Source organism: Ovis canadensis, chromosome 13 (assembly GCF_042477335.2).
Source record: "Ovis canadensis isolate MfBH-ARS-UI-01 breed Bighorn chromosome 13, ARS-UI_OviCan_v2, whole genome shotgun sequence".
Lineage (NCBI taxonomy): Eukaryota > Metazoa > Chordata > Mammalia > Artiodactyla > Bovidae > Ovis > Ovis canadensis.
The window spans coordinates 42,981,698-43,005,022 of NC_091257.1; the positions used below are offsets into that span (position 1 = coordinate 42,981,698).

General features: G+C 39.5%; 1 protein-coding gene across 2 annotated transcripts in view; it reads left to right on the forward strand.

Annotated features, from left to right (window-relative positions):
* Window positions 1-23,325, forward strand: part of PRPF18 (pre-mRNA processing factor 18) — a 61,015-nt gene that overhangs the window by 24,558 nt on the left and 13,132 nt on the right. For both annotated transcript variants that reach the window (XM_069547517.1, XM_069547518.1), the window contains 5 exons: window positions 6,462-6,608; window positions 8,050-8,118; window positions 9,577-9,717; window positions 9,840-9,911; window positions 12,458-12,613. In XM_069547517.1, coding sequence (XP_069403618.1) covers window positions 6,462-6,608; window positions 8,050-8,118; window positions 9,577-9,717; window positions 9,840-9,911; window positions 12,458-12,613 — 585 coding nt within the window. The remainder of the gene's footprint in view (window positions 1-6,461; window positions 6,609-8,049; window positions 8,119-9,576; window positions 9,718-9,839; window positions 9,912-12,457; window positions 12,614-23,325) is intronic.

The window sequence follows — 23,325 nt, forward strand, 5'->3', positions numbered from 1 at the left end:
GAATATCATTGTGCCACATAGCTAAGAATATTGCAGGCTTTGACAGACTTAAATAATTGCCTTATTATAAGGGAAAAAGGAAAAATGAAGTTGCCAGATTATTGCTGCTGAATGTAAATTTTCTTTTAAAAGGCATACATCTTGAGCATGCGATTCAGTGCATTTTGAAAATGCTTGCAAGTGTGTGGCCACTACCCCTATGAAGATATAGAGTATTTTCATCACATACACATGAAAACTCCCCAGCACCCCTTCTTGGCCAGTCCCTGGATTCTTCCTCCTCCATTCCTGGGCAGCCACCGTTTTAAATTCTGTCACCGTCAATGAACTTTACTTGTGTTAGTATTTCACTTGGGTGGAGTCACAGAGGATATGTCTGGCTTCTTTTGCTCTGTGTAAGATTTTGTGGATTCATCCATGTTATTGTGGATGTTGGTAACTTGTTCCTTTTCATTGCTGGTGATATTCAGTAATTTGAATATATCACAATAGCCTTGGGCTGTTATGACTAAAACTGCTGTGAACGTTCTTACACAAATCTATTTTGGCTCTATGTTATTTCTCCTAGGTTAAATACATTTTTATGTCTCTGGAAGTGGAATTGCTAAATAGTAACAGTATATGTATGCTCAACTTTTTAAGAAATGCCAGATATTGCCAGTGTTGTCTCATTAGTGTTTGTTATTGTTAGTCTTTAAAATTTAACCATTCTCTTATTTGTGTGGTAGTATCTCATGTGGTTCTATTCACAGTTCCCTGACAACTAAAGATTATGAGCATCTTTTTATAGACTTACTAGCCACATCTTTCTTTATGCAGTGTTCATGTTTCAGTTGGGCTTTTTATTTTTGAATTATAGTAGTTCTTTATGTATAACCTGGATTCTTCGTTAGATATACAAATTCATGTTTTGTATCTATTTTGTTCCAAAGCTTTACCTGTTTTCTTAAAGGTGTCTTTTCATGGGCAGGACTTTTGAATTTTGACAAAGTTCACTTTATAATTACTGCTTGTGGTGTTTTGCTTAAGAAAATGCTTTGCCTACCCTAAGATCTTAAAGAGATGGTATTTTCTGTATTTTCTTCTGAAACTTTAATAGTTTCAGCTTTACTTTTAGAACTCTGATCTTGTTTTATGGCTCAGCTTATAATCCATCTTAGTGAATATTCCATGGACTCTTGAAAAGAGTATGCTTTATGCTTTTGAAATGTCAATTACAGTGGTGTTTAGATCTTTTGTGGCCTTATTTACTTATTTACTTGCTCTTTCAGTTACTGAGAGAGACAGATGTGTTTATATGTAGTTGTATAACAAACCACCCCAAAACTTACATCTTAAAACAATTCATTATCATAAAATCTTTCTCAGTCATTTGTGATGGTAACAAACCACTCTGAGACCTTGTGTCCTAAGATAGTTTGTCATTCTCCATCACGTTCTGTGGTTCGATTGGGTTAAGCTAGGTAGTGTTTTGGTTGGGGTCTCACCTGTGATACAGTCAGGTGAGGGTTGTGGCTGAGGTCACCTGAAGGCTCCAAGTCTGGCCTTCTTACTAGGCATGCTGACTTAAAGGTGCAGCTTCGTTGTAGCAGAGGTCAGCATTTCCTGCCCTTTTAAAGCTAATATCCCATTGTACGTATGGATGCCATTTTGTAAATCCATTCATCCTTGTTGGACAGGTAGGTTGCTTCTACCTTTTGGTCTATTGTGAATAATGCTGCTGTGGACACAGGTATAAAAATATCTGTTCAAGTTCCTTGATTTCTCTTCTTTTACACATATTCCTAGAAGTGGAATTGCTGAGTTGTATGGTGGTTCTATGTTTAACTTCTTTTTAAAAACATAAATGAATTTAAAACATTTTCTTCACTTATATTATTAACATGCACAGCAATTTGTTTTTATTTTCAGTCCTATCTGAAGTTTCCTTACCTAAATCCTTGGAAAGAGCTGAGTGGTTTTATAATGCCTCATTTCAGCAGTATTTGTTCCTCTTCTATATCCCAAGTCACTTTCCTTATCAAAAGAGTCTAAAATGCTAACATGCACTATTCAGTTTTTGTTACCTGATTTAATTTTTCTGCTACTCATGTCTCATTACTTGAGAAATTTTCTAGCTTTTAATATTAACTTACTACAACCTGCTGTATTCTGATATTATTCAATACTAGAATTTATTTGTTGGAGAAGGCAATGGCATCCCACTCCAGTACTCTTGCCTGGAAAATACCATGGATGGAGGAGCCTGGTGGGCTGCAGACCATGGGGTCGCTAAGAGTCGACACGACTGAGCAACTTCACTTTCATGCATTGGAGAAGGAAATGGCAACCCACTCCAGTATTCTTGCCTGGAGAATCCCAGGGACGGGGGAGCCTGGTGAGCTGCCGTCTATGGGGTCGCACAGAGTCGGACATGACTGAAGCGACTTAGCAGTAGCAGCAGAATTTATTTGTACTTTTAAAAGTTGAGGTATAATTGACGTATAACATATTTCAGGTGTACAGCATAATGACTTGATATTAGTATATATTGCAAAATGATCACCACAGTAAATCTAATATTCATCACTGTATGTAGTTACAAAAATTTTTTTTTTGTGAAGACTTTTTTAAAGATCTACTCTCTGAGTAACTTTGAAATGTGCAGTGTAGTATTTTTAGTCATCATGCTGTACATTATATCCATGTGACTTATTTATTTTGTAACCGGAACTGTCTAAAAGTTAATAACTTAAGTTTGAACACATTCTGAAGCTCAACACTTTTCCTCCTCTCCCTCCACATTTTTTTCTGATACCACATTTTGCATTTTTTTGTGTTGTATAGCCCTTAACTAATTATTGCGCTTATAGTTATTTTTACTACTTTTGTCTTTTAATCTTCATACTAGCTCTATAAGTGATTAATTTACCACCTGTACCATACATTTACTTTTATCACTGGGATTTATACTTTCATCTGTTTTCTTGCCAGCTGAAAGAAGTCCCTTTAGCATTTCTTAACAAGGATAGTTTAGTGGTTAGAAACTCTCTTAGCTTTTGCTTGTCTGAAAACTCTATTGCTCCTTCAATTCTGAATGATAACTTCTGGGTAGCGTGTTCTCAGAAGTTTTTTCTTTTAGCACTTCAAATATATTGTGCCACTCCCTCCTGGCCTGCAAAGTTTCTGCTAAAAAAATATTCTGATAGTCTTATTGCGGGTGTTTCCTTACACAAAGCAAATTGTTTTTCTCCTGCTGCTTTTAAGATTCTTTCCTTTCTGTAACTTTTTTTTTTTTTAAAGTAGAGTGTAATTGATTTACAATATTGTGTTCACTTTAGATAGAGAGCATAGTGATGTATTTTTTGCAGATTATACTCCATTATAGGTTATTACACAATAATGGGTATAATTCTCCATCCTATACAACATTCTTGCCTGGAGAATCCCAGGGACGGGGGAGCCTCGTGGGCTGCTGTCTATGGGGTCGCACAGAGTCGGACATGATTGAAGCGACTGCTGCAGCATACAACATCCTTGTTACTTCTCTATTTTAAATGTAGTTTGTATATCCGGTACCCCTAATTTGTCACTCTCCCCTTTCTTTTTCTCATTGGTAACCGCAAGTTTGTTTTCTGTATCTGTGAGTCTGTCTGTGTTTTGCATATACACTCATTTGTATCATATTTTAGATTCTACATAAGTGGTATCAGACCGTATTTGTCTTTCTCAGTCTAACTTATTTCACAAGACATAACACTCTCAGATCCGTCCATGTTGTTACAAGTGCCAGAATTCCATTCTTTATTATGGCTGAGTAATATTCCTGTGTTTTGTGTGTGTGAGAGAGAGTTAGACAATGCCAAAGAATGCTCAAACTACCACACAGTTGCACTCATCTCACACACTAGTAAAGTAATGCTCAAAATTCTCCAAGGCAGGCTTCAGCAATACGTGGACCGTGAACTTCCAGATGTTCAAGCTGGTTTTAGAAAAGGCAGAGGAACCAGAGATCAAATTGCCAACATCCGCTGGATCAGGGAAAAAGCAAGAGAGTTCCAGAAAAACATCTATTTCTGCTTTATTGACTATGCCAAAGCCTTTGACTGTGTGGATCACAATAAACTGTGGAAATTCTTCAAGAGATGGGAATACCAGCACACCTGACCTGCCTCTTGAGAAACCTATATGCAGGTCAGGAAGCAACAGTTAGAACTGGACATGGACCAACAGACTGGTTCCAAATAGGAAAAGGAGTACGTCAAGGCTGTATATTGTCACCCTGCTTATTTAATTTCTATGCAGAGTGCATCATGAGAAATGTGGGCTGGAAGAAGCACAAGCTGGAATCACGATTGCCAGAAGAAATATCAATCACCTCAGATACGCAGATGACACCACTCTGATGGCAGAAAGTGAAGAGGAACTAAAAAGCCTCTTGATGAAAGTGAAAGAGGAGAGTGAAAAAGCTGGCTTAAAGCTCAACATTCAGAAAACGAAGATCATGGCATCCGGTCCCATCACTTCATGGGAAATAGATGGGGAAACAGTAGAAACAGTGTCAGACTTTATTTTGGGGGGCTCCAAAATCACTGCAGATGGTGACTGCAGCCATGAAATTAAGAGATGCTTAGTCCTTGGAAGAAAAGTTATGACCAGCCTAGATAGCATATGCAAAAGCAGAGACATTACTTTGCCAACAAAGGTCCGTCTAGTCAAGGCTGTGGTTTTTCCAGTAGTCATGTATGGATGTGAGAGTTGGACTGTGAAGAAGGCTGAGTGCCAAAGAATTGATGCTTTTGAACTGTGGTGTTGGAGAAGACTCTTGAGAGTCCCTTGGACTGCAAGGAGATCCAACCAGTCAATTCTGAAGGAGACCAGCCCTGGGTGTTCTTTGGAAGGAATGATGGTAAAGCTGAAAGTCCAGTACTTTGGCCACCTCATGCGAAGAGTTGACTCATTGGAGAAGACTCTGATGCTGGGAGGGATTGGGGGCAGGAGGAGAAGGGGACAGCAGAGGATGAGATGGCTGGATGGCATCACTGACTCCATGGATATGAATATCTGAGTGAACTCCGGGAGTTCGTGATGGACAGGGAGGCCTGGTGTGCTGTGATTCATGGGGTTGCAAAGAGTTGGACATGACTGAGCGACTGAACTGAATAATTAGTAATGTAGAACATCTTTTCATGTGCCCATTAGCCATATGTATGTCTTCTCTGAGAAATGTCTTCTCAGGTCTTCTGACCATTTTTGGATTGGGTTGTTTTTTGATATTGAGTTGTATGAGCTGTTTGCATATTTTGGATATTAATCCCTTTAGGGTCACATCATTTGTAAATATTTTCTCCCATTCAGTAGGTTGTTTTTTCAATTTGCTGATGGTTTCTTTGCTTTGCAGAAGCTTTTAAGCTTAATCAGGTCCCATTTGTTTGGTTTTGGTTTTATTTCTTTTGCCTTAGGAGACTGATTAAAGAAAATACTGCTAAGATTTATGTCAGAGTGCTCTGCCTGTGTTCTCTTGTAGGAACTGTCTTTAACATTTTTGACATTTTAATGTGCCTTGATGTAGGTATGTTTAACTTTTTCAGATATTGCCCTAACATTTTCCACAGCAGCTGTACTATTTTACATTTCCAGCAGTGCACAATGGGTCTGTTTCTCCATATCCTAGCCACGTTGTTATTTTCTGTTTTCTGTTGATAATATCCATCCTGATGGTTGTGAAGTGGTACCTCTGTGGTTTGGTTTGCATTTCCCCAATGATTAGTGAGGTTGAGCATCTTTTCATTTACTTATTGGCCATTATGTATTGTCTATTCAAGTCTTTTGCTTATTTTAAATGAGATTTTCTGTTGTAGTTAACTCTAAAAGTTACAGTTTTATAGTTTTAACCCTTACATTTAAGTCTTTGATCCATTTGTGTTAATTTTTATATGTGGCATATGGTAAGGGTCTGTCTTTAAGGCTTCCATTTTAATCAAATGATCACAAACTAGAAGTGAATAAAATGTGGAGTTTAGTGGTTTGTTAGAAACATAGTGAAGTCTAGGACGTGGTTGAGACTCTGGCTTTATACTGTTGGCGTTGCCAAATGTTTTGGAAGTTGAAAGCAGTTGGATTTGTTAGACGTTTTCAGTGAACCAGGAAAATGGGTGGAGTACCTGGTCACTCTCTCTAGGCCTCATTAGAAAATTACAGCATTTATGCAGATTCTTAATTGGATTTGTCACTCATATTTTTTATTTTTCTGACTGTCAGACTAGCTATTATAGTATATTATTATATATTCTTTTACATTTGAATATGTTCATAAGAATTGACTTTGAATGGACAGTAGTGATAGCTGTGTAATAAACTGAAATATTGTTTGAGTTTCCTTATGGAGAAAAAAATGAATTATACTCATTATCAGAGAAAAAAATCAGAAGTGAAACATCAATGAAATTTCATACTAGGTGTAACTTTTTACCTTTCCTCAGGGATTGAGGAATGATCTGAAAGCAGCTTTGGATAAGATTGATCAGCAGTACCTCAATGAACTTGTGGGTGGCCAAGAGCCTGGAGAAGAAGACACCCAGAATGATTTGAAAGTTCACGAAGAGAACACCACAATTGAAGAATTAGAGGTGATCCCTCCGCCGCCTCCCTCACTGCCCCGCCCCGCCTTTCATTTCCTGGAGCCGATGGCTGAGCTCATTAGGCTGCCCAGTTCACGGCACCCTGGCATCTTTGGTCGCTACAAAGGCCCTTCTTCTGTTTCATGCCTGTTGTTTATTCACTCCCTTTTTTCTCATTTTCTACACACATTCCCCTCCTTCCTGCCTTCAGAAGTATTCATTCTGATATGCTTGATGTGTACATCCTTTTATATTTATTGATGGTCTTGTAAAACCAGTAATGTTTTGTATGCATGTGCTGTGGTGTACGTAAATGATGCTTTACTGTGAAATTCTTCATTCTGTTTTTTATTTTCAAGTTCCATCCTTGATATTCTATGTCATCTAAACCTTTGATTTTAATTGTTACATAGTATTTTATACAGTGTGACTTTCAGTGCCTTTTAATAGCACGATTGCTCCCCTCTTCCTATTACCACAAACAGTTTTGTGACGGACAGTCTTGTACATAACCCCTCTGGACCAGAAACAAGGTTGCTTCTTAACTTGTCTGAATACTGTCAGGTTTCTCTTTGGAATGGGTGTACCAGTCTTTACTCCACCATCAGCAGTATATTTGTACATCCCTGCCAACGTTTGGCAATATCTTGCTTTCTTATTTTTGCCAGTGTATTGAATGTGGAGTGATTTATGTAATATTACTTGAAGTAATTTTGAATTATCTATCTAGCATGAGCAAAAATAATGACTTAAATTTCTTAATAATTGTGAACTCATTTTTCTGTTACCTTTCATTCCTTGCTCTGAACCCATGTTGACTGCTGTGAGATTGTAGTTGAGGTTATTGTTTGTTTTTTTGAGATGTTCCCCCTTTTTATTTATCTTTTAATATATATTTATTTTTAATTGATTGACTGCTTTACAATATTGGTTTGATTTCTGCCATACATCAACATGAATTAGGTTTAGGTGTACATATGTGAGGAAGTTATTTTATTTGTACTCCCGCCCCCTGAATTTTAACTGAAATAATAATTTTACTGAAATAAAACTGGTGAGCAAACCAGTTCTGGGCATTTTAAACAACTTTGGAGATAGTCACATACTATGCAATTTATCCTTTTAATGTGTACAATTCAGTGGTTTTTAGTATATTCACAAGTTTGTACAACTATCATCACAGTTTAACTTTAGAGCATTTTTATTCCCCTAGAGAGAAACCTCGCATATATTAGCAGTCACTCCCTTTATCTTTAGATTCACAAAAGATAACATGCTGTCTAAATTTAAATGGCAAATTGATATTTTTAACCTATCTAGAAATTCTCTCAGGCTTTAAATCAAAATTGGACCGTACATGTAATAAAGAGCCACGTTTGGACTGATGTTAATAGCATATATATTCAGCTGTTCCTCCTGACTAACAAACAGAAGCATTCCTTCTTTTCAGGCTCTGGGAGAGTCTTTAGGAAAAGGTGATGATCATAAAGACATGGACATCATTACCAAATTCCTTAAGGTATGTACTTTCTGGCTAGGAAAGGAGGATGTTTTCTTTAGATAAGAATTGGTCTTACTTTGTTTTTTTTTTTTTTTTTTTTTGGTCTTACAGTTCTAAATTGTTTAAGAGTTAAAGACTGGAAAAGGAGACTCTCATTAAACATTTCTGCATTTGTAGTGTTTATAATGTTGGTATGTGTTTGCATATAGAGGTTAAACAAAATGTATATTTACTATCTTCACGGCACTTGTAAATCTGACTTATTATTGCAAACACACAGAAAAGAATTCATAGCAGTAGAATGAACAAGAAGTTTTAAGGATTAAAAATTTTTTTTAAACATCCTGGGAAAGAGTGTAGTAAGGAGAGGGTTCCAGAAGCTTCTCTGAGAGATGACATAAGGACAAAGTGGCAAGACATTGGCAGTGAAAAAAGCAAACACTCGGGTAACCTTTCACAGGATTATCAGTAGCTCATTCTATCTTCCCAGATTTTCTCTCTTTAGTGGTTTAGGTAGAGTATGTGCAAACCCCAGATTCCTTTTAACATTTCTTCACCAATTATCAATATTTCTATTCAGACCAAGAGATTTAAATGCAAGAAATGCTTTTACGTGTATTTACAATTTAAATGCAACATAATCGGTCATCAAGATTCTTAACCCACTGAGAATTTTGCATGGAATTAGCTAGGGCATGGGATCTAGTATGGACTAGAATTTCCTCTGAGTGACAGCCTCTCCCAATAGCACATGCATAGGTAACACCACCAGGGGAATGTGGCCTCCTCAGCCTTCACTGTTTAGCTGCCTCCAGAAAGGATGCTCTTTGTGTAGTTAAATTCAAGGAGCACCTGGGTAGTTTTCTAGGGTGGGATGGGGGCTGGTCATAGTTTCTTGTATTTTCGTTCCTTTTTTCCTTCTTTCTTTGGTCAAGTGTTTTAGAGGGAATTTTTAATTGAATTGTGGTCTCTACTGCAAAAGTACAAAGTCCAAATACAGCATCATCATCCTTGGAAAATTGATTAAATATCACAGCACATGGCATTATGGCTGATAAGTCTAGGCAGGTTAAATTTTATGTAATAGAAATACAAGTAAAAGTTTATTTCTATCAAACAGTTACCTGTGAAACTTCTTCCTATTTCATCCCAGACACTTGGGGCGCAGAGTTTCTGGCCTGAAAAAGGAACTTTTTCATATTTCAGCCTGGGTTTCTTTTTAGGTGGGAAATGGATTACACTTGAGCTAGGAATATGTGTAGAATAGGGAGGTTTGTGACTTGCCAAAAGCACTGCTTTAAAACATCTATGAGTTACTAAGCAGAAACAGTTCATTAAAACATCAGCAACTAATATTAATCAGTTAAGACATTTACTCTAAGGATGAATGTATACTGTTTTGTGCATCAGAGAACGTTCGTGCTTATGAAACCACTGGGTGGCATTGTAGTCTAAATTTACCCTTTCTTTCCACAGTTTCTTCTTGGTGTTTGGGCTAAAGAGCTGAATGCCAGAGAGGATTATGTGAAGCGCAGTGTGCAGGGTAAACTGAACAGTGCTACTCAGAAACAGACTGAGTCCTATCTCAGACCCCTTTTCAGGAAGCTACGGAAGAGGGTGAGGTTTCTCAAAAAATGCTTTCATTAACTGATTTTTTAAAAATAGAATATATAAAGTTAGGATACATGTGATCTATAACTACATACTGAACTTCCATAATTATTTTTTTCCTTTTCCAGAATCTTCCTGCTGATATTAAAGAATCCATAACAGATATTATTAAATTCATGTTGCAGAGGGAATACGTGAAGGTACATTGTCATGCTGTGCATTGGAATATATTTATGAGTGTATCTAGATTGTGTGCATGATAATTTCATCTCATGTGGGGGTATTTTAATAGCAGATTTAAGAATAAATGTGAAATAAATTTTAAAAACTTTACATTTTATAATTTATTGTCAGCTTTATTGTTAGATATGAATAAATATTGTTAGGTGTGAATAAATAAAAAAACTTTCAGACCACATTTTATTTTTTAGTCATTTTGAAGGAAGGTATAAAGATTCTGCAGAGCACAAATTGGATATAGGCAGTGTTCATTTCATGAATGGGACTGAATTTCTAAGTTTATAGATGGTTGATATGGCTTGGAACAAATTTTCCCATAGAAGCAAAGTTACTAGATCAGTTTCTCAGGCCAGCTGTGAAAGCCTGCTTAATCTATAATATAGCTGAACTGTTGAACTAATGATACCATGGAACTTAACCACTTTCAGGCTGGTTTCTCTGAGAAAATGTTCCAGGTCAGGCTGCCAGAATTCCTTGCCCCCCCTTTCAGTGCTGCAACATAGCAGAGCCTGGTAAGGGAGGACTCTTCCCCTTGCTGCAGTGTTTTTATTCCTGAATGGACTTGGGGAGGAGGTGGCTGAGGAGAGAGATCTGGTGTCCACGTGCTCTGAGGGCAGAGTTTAGAAAGGTGGGTGGAAGGCTCTCAGTTGGTGGTGATGAACAGGAAGAGAAGGGCCTCCTGTACCACTAGCAGCATTGGAAGTATGCCATTGCTCGTAGGCCGTCAGCCAAGTTGAGGAGGGAGGCTCCCATGGGCTGTGTCTTCCAAGGGAGGAGGAGGGGAGGGCTTCCGGGCAGCACCTCCAGTGACAGTTCCAGAGCAGTAGACAGGCTCTACCAGGAAAGCGGGGAAGCCATTGCTTATTCCTGTGCTCTGAGTGTCTGTCCTTAGCTCGGTGATCCTGGGTAACTGAAGGGCTCCCTGATGAGCTACTCCCTCTGCATGGGGGCCAGTTCATTAGTCAAAGAAACTGTTTCTATTTTATGAGTGTCAGCTTTAATTTCAGGTAGTTTCTGTGAGTTGCCTGTTGCTTAGGAAGGGTGATCCCATTGAGATGGATGGATAAGGTCACCATCACTGCAGAGAGAATTCAGGTCACTTGTCTGCTCGAAACCGTGGCTTCTCCTTGGTACTTTTCTCATTCTCATATATTATGTGAGAAGCTGGTGAAAGTTTATTTTATATAAAGTATAGACAGAACTAAAACTTTAATATTTGGACAGTTTTCTTTGAAAATTGGGGAAAACCAAATATTGGAAATTTTATCAGTTAATATCCAGTGATTTCTCATGCACAAGAATCAGTGGTAAAAAATGTGTATACCCTTCTCAAATTCTGCATTATCAGTCTCATGGGTGTTTGATTTTTAAAATTAAAATCTCTTTGAGTCCTGGCTGTATAAGCCTCTCTGACACCATTGGGTCTTCTAGAATTTACTTGCTTTGTGTTTTGTATTTTTCCTTCTTTCCCTCCACGAGTAGCCACGCTTGGTTTAGAAAAAGCTGTTTGTCTTTGTTGCTTTCTGTCTTCTCATTTTGTAGCCTTAAATTTTTTAAAGATACAACTTTATTTATTTATTCATTGGCTGTGCCTGGTCTTCATTGCCGCGCAGACTTTCTCTAGTCGCAGTGAGCGGGGGCTGCTCTCTAGCTGTGGTGTGCAGGCTTCTCATTGTGGTGGCTTCTCTTCTTGCTGAGCATGGGCTCTAGGGCATGTGGGCTTCAGTAATTGCAGTTCCCAGGCTCTAGAGTACAGGCTCAGTGGTTGTGGTGCACGGGCTTAGTTGCTCCATGGCACGTGGGCTCTTCTTGGACCAGGGATCGAACCCGTGTCTCCTGCATTGGGAAGTGGATTCTTTACCACTGAGCCACCAGGGAAACTGTAGCTTTTATTTTTAAGATTCTTGGCAGGTGGGAGGTTTTGGGGGACCAAAGTGAAACGATCTCATCCTTGAGCTATTCGAGGGCCAGTTTTTAATCTGTTTACACATCTGCTTTGGGACCAGTGTGATGGTCCCAGCACACAGAGCCCACACTACTTTCAGAGGCCCACACTGCTGTGTGGGGAGAGGATGTAGCTTCAGGTGGGATTATGAAAAACTAGTTAGCCTCTGTCTTCCCTGTGACCACCTATGGAGAAGACTGGGTCTAACAGAGACTCAGACTGGAGTCTATATCAGTGCGTCAGATTACCTTACCTAGTACTTCCAGATCTGAGCTGCATTAATATTTAATGCCTGAAGGCTGCAAAGAATGTTTGTCTTTTTACTCACTGGGTTAGTTAGCATTGGTTTCTGTTTTTCCACAGACATTTGTGGTTGTGGGCAAGCAATCAGTCACCCCTGTTCTAATTTCTTTTGTTTGAATAATGGGAATAGTAATATTTTCAACATGCCTAAGAGATGGATGAAAATTACATCATGTAGGGCTGTGAAATACTTTAAATGAAAAATTTGGACCAACAGAATATTTCTGCCTTTCTGATCTCTATGTAAACTCTCTTCAGGCTAACGATGCCTATCTGCAGATGGCCATTGGAAACGCCCCTTGGCCCATTGGTGTTACTATGGTTGGCATCCACGCCAGAACTGGCAGGGAAAAGATTTTTTCCAAGCACGTTGCACATGTTTTAAATGATGAGACACAGCGGAAATATATTCAGGTAAGTAGTTTGGAGGGCAAAGTGCTCTGGAGGTTAGCATTCCGCACTTCTCAAACTGAGTTTCGAGAGAAGGAGAATTCCAGCAGTAGGACATAGCGTGGCAGGGTGCAAGTCCACACTTTGTATAAGCAGTGCTTGTATTTAAGACACCTTCACTGAACCGTGAAACAGAAACCTTAGGTGTCATAGATGATGTAAGACAGAGTCAAGTGGTGTGCTTCAGTTACCTTAGTAGTGAAGTAAAACTATTACTGTTTGCTTTGGGAATTTACTGAAGAATGATGAATTTAGAGTATTTTGCAATAAGTCACAATTTTGTTATTTTCAAGGTAAGTTTAACATCTAGACAAAAAAGGTACGAATAGTTAAAATTTGGCTAGTAGTATTTTTTAAATAATTTGTAACAACACTTCTCTATACAAATAAAGTATTTACAGTTTATTTTCTTAAAGTTATTGAGCCTCACATAAACCTGATAATACTGTTGTTGGATTAAACTTTTGTTTTTAGTGAGGGAAAAAAACCTCAGTTATAACCTAGTTTTTGCCTGGTTATCAATGATCCCAGGTTGTGTCTGTATAATTACTTTTGCTGGATGTTAACTCTAAAGCTTGAAGATGAAACTCAAAAGTTTATTTAAAATATAAGATTCACTTAAAATGCATAACGTGTTTTCAGAATTTGTGCCGGACAATAGTCGCTATCATATTCATGCATTACCATTTTATTTCATTTCAGTTCCAAGTGCTAGAGGTTATTTTGCATGTCATACTTTATGCCTTATTCATATGTATTAACATTTTAAAATATGATTTCAACTTGACCCCCTAATGGGAACTGCAGAATTTTAGAGTTCAAATATAGTTGTGGAAATCAAAGACATTTCCATTTTTTAAATAACCACCATTGACAGTATTGAAGGCAAAAAGCTTTTAGTTGGGGGAAAAAGTGGCTTGGCTTTAACAGTAGAATATTGTTTCCAGTGATTAAATTTACTGATTGTCTTCAGCTATACCATGGCCAAAGCTATAGTGTGTATAAAAGTTCATTTTGTGTGTGTGTGGCGCGTGCTCAGTCTTGTCTGACACTTTTTTGCAACCCAATGGACTGTAGCCCACCAGGCTCCTCTGTCCATGGAGTTTTCCAGGCAAGAATACTGGAGTGGGTTGCCATTTCCTCCTATAGGGGATCTTCCTGACCCAGGGATTAAATCTGAGTCTCTTGCAGTGGCGGGCAGATTCTTTTCCGCTGAGCCACCTGGGAAGCCCTGTCTTAAAGACAGCATGCCTTTTTTAAACAGTGGTTTGATTACCATCTTAGAAACATTTTTCCTTTTTTAAAATATGCCTAGTATTTTAAAGATTTCTGGTTTATTTTGGAATACTATTTATTATTATAGCTATGCAATGACCTAAACTCCCTCCATTGTTCTTCATTTTTGTAAAAAAATTATTTTATCTTTGGCTGTGCTGGGTCTTGCTGTGCTTATGGAGAGCAGGGGCTACTCTCTGGTTGTGATGTGTGGGGTTCTCATTGTGGTGGCTTTTCTTGTTGTGAGCTTGGACTCCAGGCACCCGGGCTCTGCAGCACAGGCTCCATAGCTGTGGCGCATGGGCTTAGTTGCTCTGCAGCATGTGGAATCTTTCTGGATCAGGGATTGAGCCTGTGTCTTCTGCTTTGGCAGGCAGATTTGCTACCTCTGAATCACCAGGGAAACCCCAGTGTTCTTTCTTTTTAACTTTTCTCCTTCCGTTCCTTTTTCCCCAAGGTGATTAGGGAATATTGGTGAACATACTATATCTGAACTTTAGGAAGGTGTTTAACCTAAACCTAATGATATTCTTGTGTACAGATGTAAATATGATAAGACAACCAGGTGGACTCAGCTTGTTGAGTGAGAGTAGCCATGAGGACTGAGTAACGAATCCATGTCTTGTCTGGGTGGATGCTGGTGGACGGGGTTCTTAGTGACCTGAGCACTCTCCTGTTCAACAGTTTTCATGACCAACGTGGATGACTCTACCAAAAGGTTTATATATCAGATTTACAGACAGTAAGAAACAGAAGAGATAGGCTGTACGTTCAGATGGAGAAGAAATTTACATTCTGGAAGTTCTTGACAGACTGAAGAAAAAGACTGATTCTAAAAAATTAGTACTTATCTTATTCTAAAAGATTATGATGACCATAAAGAAATTTGAACTGTCAGTTGCTTGAGCAGTTTGAGCAGTGTATATCTGGAAGAATTAGGGAATTTGGTGTACTGTAAGTACAATAACAGTAGTGTAGTATGGCTACTGGAAGGTCTAGTGAGAGCTCATGCTACATTGTTAGAGAGACACAATAATTTAATTTAGTGTACGTTCCACAAGGCAGGAGCATAGCTCACTGATGTGTCCTCAGAGTCTAGAAACAGTGCTCGTGGTGGGTGCTCAGTCAAGATTCGCCCATTGAATGAATGCTCAGAAGCAAGAGAGGTGAAAGTCTGGCTTTTATTCTAGTTCTTGAGAAAGGAGACTCTTGTTGGGGGTCTGGGTAACTGTCAAGAGAGAACTTTGTGGTAGAAAAGGGGTTAAGTTTGTCCTCTACAGTTAAGGCCCTGGTGACGCAATGGTAAAGATTCCACCTGCCAATGCAGGAAGTGCTGGTTTGATCCCTGGGTCGGGAAGACCCCCTGGAAAAGGAAGTGACAACCCACTCCAGTATTCTTTCCTAGAGAATTCTATGGACAGAGGAGCCTGTGTCCTTGTGATCACCAAGAGTCGGACATGACTTAGCGACTATACAGCAGCAAGGTATAGGAAGGAAGACACATTTCTAATCAGTTTAAGGAAAAGATTCTTCCTTTTTTAATCTTTTTGTCTTGAAACAATGGTAGACTGGTAAGAGGTTGCAAAAATAATACAAAGAAACTTTTTAACAGGCAGAATTGCCCCAGAATAGGAGTAGGGCTGCTTTAGAAGATACAGGGGAGATCCCTACCACTTGATATTTGAAAGAATCTGGTTGACTATTACCCTTTTCTGGTCCGTTGATAGCTCTTTGCTGTTTTCCCTAGAGGCCATTGCTTAAACCTGAGGTTGCAAATTAACACGCACAGGGTAGTCAGGTAATGAGTGAGCTGAGTGGTAAGAAACCCCTGACCCTTGATCTGACTTGTCTTTTCCTGCTTTTCATGTAGACAGAGAAGCAGTATTTCATTTTCCTGTCACCTCTGTGATGAGAAAGGGGGACAGGTGATTAACAATGTTGTTAGTTCCATTGTACTCCAATATGAAATAAGAATTTAAAACCGTGGCAGTGCAAGCACAGCATGAAGTGTCAGCTGCATCTTAGCCTTAGCATCACTGGTGTCACCTCAGCTCATTGTTACTTTGTAGGAATATCTTTCTAATGTTGCTCCATCTTCCTTTGTTTTTTAGTGAGATGCCAGAATCCTTAATTTTTTAAAAAAGCATATGTTCCTATTTTTAAAATATTGGCAATAACAAAAACAAAAAATTAGCAGTTTGTGAGGCCAAATTAAGTGCTAGTTTTTTATCTATCTTAAACCCATGGTGCAGCTCAAGGCAAAATGCTGCCACCCCCATGTTAGCATTTTATGAAATTCTTGATTACAATTAACTGAGTGATTTACTAAGCTGTCTTTTGAATCTTTCTCTTATTTTGGTATTTGAGTGAGACTGATTTGAATTATTCCTACAAAGGGATGGTTTAAATATATGATTTGAAGTTGAAGTCAGGAAGTGACCCACTTTTTCTTAAAGGAGTAGTAAATACTTTAGGCTTTGCACTTCACAGGTTTCTGCTACAACTCTCCAACCCGGCAGCTGTGTGAAAGCAGCCAGCGGCCGTGTTCCGGTGAAATTCCATGTATAAAAGGGATGAGCAGCCTGTGGGCTGTAGTTTGTTGACCCCATAGTAAATGTGTAAACCCAAACCTTTTCATCGTTAAGGTATTTGCTGAGGAGGTAATTGTGAAAGTCACTTAACAGGGTATTTTCTTAAACCTTTGTAAGTAGTGAAGCATGTAAAGTGTACTGATCTTAATTGTACAGCTCAGTGATTCTTCATGTACGTGTGATTTTGTATCAAGATGTAAAACAGGTCTAGATAACAGGAAGTTTCTAGCAGCATCCCTGAAGTTTCCCTCATCCCTTTTCTGAGCCTAAGCCCTTCTCCCATCAGAAATGACCATTATTTTGATGTGTGTCATTATTGGTTAATATTGCCAGGTCTTGGGCATCACTTAAATGAGATCTTGGAATGTATAGAAGAATTACTTTTTGCATAGAAATACTGGTAAGAAATAACTGTCTTCTGAAATACAGTGAAAACAATTCAAGGGGATCTTTACTGGGGGTTCCCTGGTGGCTTAGCTGGTAAAGAATCTGCTTATAGTGCAGGAGACCTGGGTTTGATCCCTCGGTTGGGAAGATCCCTTGGAGAAGGGAAGGGCTACACACTCCAGTATTGGGGCCTGGAAACAATTCAGGGGGCTCTTTACTATAACATGATTTCATCTTTGGATTTTATGCAAACCTCTGTAGAATTTAAACTGTGAAAATTGTTTGAAGTGTTCTCTTTCTCACAAAAATTAAACACACCATAGGGAGGGTTTTCTCACCATGCAGATCAAAGAGAAGTTGGATGACATATTAGTTAACTGCAAATCTCAGATGAGATGGAACTGTTGGTAGGAACTTCAAGGACTTTGGTTGGTCTGCCAAACCCAGATGCAACCTTTGGCCCAGATTGGGGTAAAGCTTCTCCACAGTTTACAGGAAGTTCTTCCTTAGTTTGTCTTGGTAATTCAGTCATTTCCAGACATCTCTTGAAAAGGTTCATGTTGTGACAGTTCTTTACTTGTTGGTAAGGAAGAGGAGGACGAAAAGCTGAAATTGACCTCACATGGTGATTTGCCCTCCAGATCCAGTCCATCCTTCCTTACCTGGCCCCGTACCTTGTGCCCTGGAAACCTGGCTTTTATGAACAACAGTGACAGGTTCCCTTGCCCTCTGACTTCTGAATGGGGCGGGCTGTGAGAGAGATGGGAAGGCATTTTGTAGGTGGGAGAGGAACGAGTTTGGGGTGTTTATTTTCCTGGCTTCCTCTTGTGGAGTCACTGCACCCCTCCTCAGGGCCTGGCCATCTCTGTCTACTTTGAGTCACCACTTTCTTCCCTCACCCCCTTGGAAACAGGCTGGCCGTGGCTTTAGGGTATTGCCGGCTGGCGGATGCTGTGCTGTCTCTTGTTGGTCCCGGTCTTGCCCAGACCTTTGTAAAATCCCTGAAACTACTACCATCATATTACCCAACTTGAATGTGCCCTTCCTTTTCCTGTGGATACCCTTCCTAATTCATGTAGATTAACTGCTCTGTGTGCTGTGTTTCAGCACATGTTTCTTTGGGAATTAGAAGATTAAGGAGTAATATTCATCCCAAATAATTTCTCTTAAGTCTTCACTATTCCAAAAGGCAAAATGTTCCTTAATACTCTTCTCCGGTAAGTTGTGTTCAGTAACCTCAAGTTTGTAAATTCCCTGGTGAAAACATCATTCCAGCATTTTATGTCAGATATTTATATCTGCATTTCAGAGTTTGGCATATTTCATCTGGACTTTGCTTAATTTGTTTTTGTGAAACATTTGTAAATTTATAACATGTTTATGTATTGCTGAAAATGGTATAACAGAAACATTCATTACTGCAGGGAGCAATCACAGCTTGATCCATGTCCTGGATACACAATATCATTGTTAGTTGGTAAATACTCTCCATGCATCAGATTCTATGTCACAAATTTGTGGGTCAAGTGGCCTTATCCTACCTTCTGGCATTCTTGGGTCTGAAAAAGCATTTCTTAAAGGCAAGTTACTTTGGTAACAGTTTACCCACTTAATAACTTCCTGGCATATTAAAACAAATTTTTAGAGAAAAATACTGCTTAGCATTTCTCTTTCATCTATATTACCTTAAAAAATTTTTTTTAAGTTTATTCTATTTTCGGCTGTGTTGGGTATTCATTGCTGCACGGGTTTTTCTCTAGTTGTAGTGAGTGGGGGGCTGCTCTTCGTTGGGATGCACAAGCTTCTCTGTTGCAGTAGCTTCTCTAGTTGCCGAGCGTGGGTTCTAGGTGTGCAGGCTTCAGTAGTTGCGGCACGTGGGCCCAGTCGTTGTGGCTCCCGGGCTCAGGAGCACAGGCTTGGTAGCTGTGGTGCCTGCCCTTATTAGTTGTTCCACTGCATGTGGGATCTTCCCAGACCAGGTATTGAACTTGTGTCTTCTGCATTGGCAGGTAGATTCTCTATCACTGGGCCCCCAGGAAAGCCCTACATTACCTTTTAATATAGAACACTCAGGGTTGGTGCCATGATGCTTATTAGCTGGCAGCTGAACAGACATTTTGCTTGGGATTTTAACATATATTTCTCAATCACGTGCATGAGAGAAAAAAAAAGAAAAGATCATCTTGCACTGTGAAGTCCTTGTAGGTCAGATAAATAAAATCTTTCCTCAAATTGGTCTTTCACCATACATTTTTACCTACTTTCATTAAGTAGGTGAGTGCTGTTTTCAAAATGTAATTATCACCTGTCATTTGATACTACTTTCTATGAAATGATAAACCTTTGAATTTGTAATTCTGTTCATTTATGTAACAAACATTCAGACAGGTAAAAATGGGAGCAGCTCTGTTTCTTACTGTAAACTCGAGAAGAAGATTAAGTTAGTCCCAAACTGAGTTTTCTTTAATTTTCCACTAAGTCCTGCAGAGCCTGAGCAGTTGAATACATTTGGCAGTTGCCCCGGGACTCTTCATAGGAAGCAGCGTGAGATTGCTTTTGTCCCAAGCAGCTTGATCCAGATCAGAAATTGAAAAGTCTGGAATGAGTAATTTAGATCCACTCAATTTTAATCATATACACTTGTGTGAAAAGAATTCCTGTGGACACTTTTTGAAGGATTGGCCTTGGTATATACATGGCTATGAGTGTTGAAAGTGTAGAAATTTTTATTAAGTACACATTTTTAGAAAAACACACTTTGGGTTAAAGGTGTATTCCATTGAAGTTAGGATTAATTTTTAACTATCTCATGTTAATTCATTCCTTTATTAGAACATTGGCAGTTCATTCAGTTGCTCAATCATGTCCAACTGTTTGCAACCCCATGGACTGCAGCATGCTAGGCTTCCCTGTTCATCACCAACTCCCAGAGCTTGCTCAAACTCATGTCCAGTGAGTCAGTGATGCCATCCAACCATCTCATCCTCTGTCATCCCCTTCTCCTCCTGCCTCCAATGTTTCCCAGCATCAGGGTCTTTTCCAGTGAGTCAGTTCTTCACATCAGGTGGCCAAAGGATTGGAGTTTCAGCTTCAGCATCAGTCCTTCCAGTGAATAATCTCCTTTAGGATGGACTGGTTGGATCTCCTTGCTGTGCAAGGGACTCTCAAGAGTCTTCTCTAACACCACAGTTGAAAAGCATCAATTCTTCAATGCTCAGCTTTCTTTATAGTCCAGCTCTCACATCCATCCATGACTACTGGAAAAACCATAGCTTTGACCATACGGACTTTGTCAGTAAAGTAATGTCTCTGCTTTTTAATACACCTCTCAGGTTTGTCATAGCTTTTTGTCCAAGGAGCAAGCGCCTTCTAATTTCATGGCTGCAGTCACCATCTGCAGTGAATTTGGAGCCCACCAAAATAAAATTCTTTCAGTGTCCTATCTTTTTGTCTTTTCATATTGTTCGTGGGGTTCTCAAGGCAAGAATACTGAAGTGGTTTGCCATTCCCTTCTCCAGTGGACCACATTCTGTCAGACCTGAATGACTGTTCACTGAAAATGGAACTCTGAAAGATGTTCCCTGAAAGATGAACTCCCCAGGTTGGTAGGTGCCCAATATGCTACTAGAGATCAGTGGAGAAGTAACTCCAGAAAGAATGAAGGGATGGAGCCAAAGCAAAAACAACACCCAACCGTGGATGTGACTGGTGATCGAAGCAAGGACCAATGTTGTAAAGAACAATATTGCATAGGAACCTGGAATGTTAGGCCCATGAATCGAGGGAAATTGGAAATGGTCAAACAGGAGATGGCAAGAGTGAACGTCAACATTCTGGGAATCAGTGAACTAAAATGGACTGGAATGGGTGAATTTAACTCAGATGACCATTATATCTACTACTGTGGGCAAGAAGCCCTTAGAAGAAATGGAGTAGCCATCATAGTTAACAAAAGAGTCTGAAATGCAGTACTTGGATGCAATCTCAAAAACGACAGAATGATCTCAGTTCACTTCCAAGGCAAACCATTCAATATCACAGTAATCCAAGTCTATGTCCTGACCAGTAACACTGAAGAAGCTGAAGTTGAATGGTTCTGTGAAGACCTACAAGACCTTTTAGTGCTAACACCCCCAAAAGGTGTCCTTTTCATTATAGGGGACTGGAATGCAAAAGTAGGAAGTCAAGAAACACCTGGAGTAACAGGGAAATTTAGCCTTGGAGTACAGAATGAAACAGGGCAAAGGTTAATAGAGTTTTGCCAAGAGAATATAGTAAACACCCTCTTCCAACAACACAAGAGAAGACTCTACATGGACATCACCAGGTGGCCAACACCGGAATCAGATTGATTTTATTCTTTGCAGCCAAAGTCGGAGAAGCTCTATACAGTCAGCAAAAACAAGACTGGGAGCTGACTGTGGCTCAGATCATGAACTCCTTATTGCCAAATTCAGACTTATATTGAAGAAAGTGGGGACAAACACTAGACCATTCAAGTATGACCTAAATCAAATCCCTTATGATTATACAGTGGAAGTGAGAAACAGATTTAAGGGACTAGATCTGATAGAGAGCCTGATGAACTATGGAATGAGGTTCGTGACATTGTACAGGAGACAGGGATCTAGAACATCCCCATGGAAAAGAAATGCAAAAAGGCAAAATGGCTGTCTGGGGAGGCCTTACAAATAGCTGTGAAAAGAAGGGAAGTGAAAAGCAAAGCAGAAAAGGAAAGATAAAAGCATCTGAATGCAGAGTTCCAAAGAACAGCAAGGAGAGATAAGAAAGCCTTCCTCAGTGATCAGTGCAAAGAAATAGAGGAAAACAATAAAATGGGAAAGACTAGAGCTCTCTTCAAGAAAATTAGAGATACCAAGGGAACATTTCATGCAAAGATGGGCTCAATAAAGGACAGAAATGGTATGGACCTAACAGAAGCAGAAGATCTTGAGAAGAGGTGGCAAGAATACGCAGAAAACTGTGCAAAAAAGATCTTCATGACCCAGATAATCACAATGGTGTGATCACTCAACTAGAGCCAAAAATCCTGGAACATGAAGTCAAGTGGGCCTTAGAAAGCATCATTATGAACAAAGCTAGTGGAGGTGATGGCATTCCCGTTGAGCTATTTCAAATCCTAAAAGATGATGCTGTGAAAGAACTGTACTCAGTATGTGAGCAAATTTGGAAAACTGCAATGGCCACAGGACTGGAAAAGGTCAGTTTTCATTCCAATCCCAAGGGAAGGCAATGCCAAAGAATGCTCAAACTACTGTACAATTGCACTCATCTCACATGCTAGTAAAGTAATGCTCAAAATTCCCCAAGCCAGGATTCAGCAATATGTGAACTGTGAACTTCCAGATGGTCAGGCTGGTTTTAGAAAAGGCAGAGGAAGCAGAGATCAAATTGCCAACATCTGATGGATCATGGAAAAAGCAAGAGAGTTCCAGAAAAACATCTATTTTTGCTTTATTGTCTATGCCAAAGCCTTTGACTGTGTGGATCACAATAAACTGTGGAAAATTCTCAAAGACATGGGAATACCAGAGCACCTGGCCTGCCTCTTGAGAAACTTGTATGCAGGTCAGGAAGCACAGTTAGAACTGGACGTGTAAAGCTCAACATTCAGAAAACTAAGATTGTGGCATCCGGTCCCATCACTTCATGGCAAATATATGGGGAAATAGTGGAAACAGCGGCTGACTTTATTTTTTGGGCTCCAAAATCACTGCAGATGGTGATTGCAACCATAGAATTAAAAGACACTTACTCCTTGGAAGGAAAGTTATGACCAATGTAGACAGCATATTAAAAAGCACAGACATTATTTTGTCAACAAAGGTCTGTCTAGTCAAAGCTATGGTTTTTCCAATAGTCATGTATGGATGTGAGAGTTAGACTATAAAGAAAGCTGAGCACAGAAGAATTGATGCTGTGGTGTTGGTGAAGACTCAAGAGTCCCTTGGACTGCTAGGAGATCCAACCAGTCAATCCTAGAGGAAATCAGTCCTGAATATTCATTGGAAGGACTGATGGCTGAAGCTGAAACTCCAATGCTTTGGCCACCTGATGCGAAGAGCTGACTCCTTGGAAAATACCCTGATGCTGCAAAAGATTGAGGGCAGGAGGAAAAGGGGATGACAGAGGATGAGATGGTTGGATAGCATCACCGACTCAATGGACATGCGTTTGGGTGAACTCCGGGAGTTGGTGATGGACAGGGAGGCCTAGCGTGCTGCAGTTTATGGGATTGCAGAGAGTTGGACATGACTGAGTGACTGAACTGAACTAAAAATAAAGGTCTGTCACTGTTTGCATTGTTTCCCCATCTATTTACCATGAAGTGATGGGACCAGATGCCATGATCTTCGTTTCTTGGATGTTGAGTTTTAAGCCAACCTTTCCACTCTCCTTTTT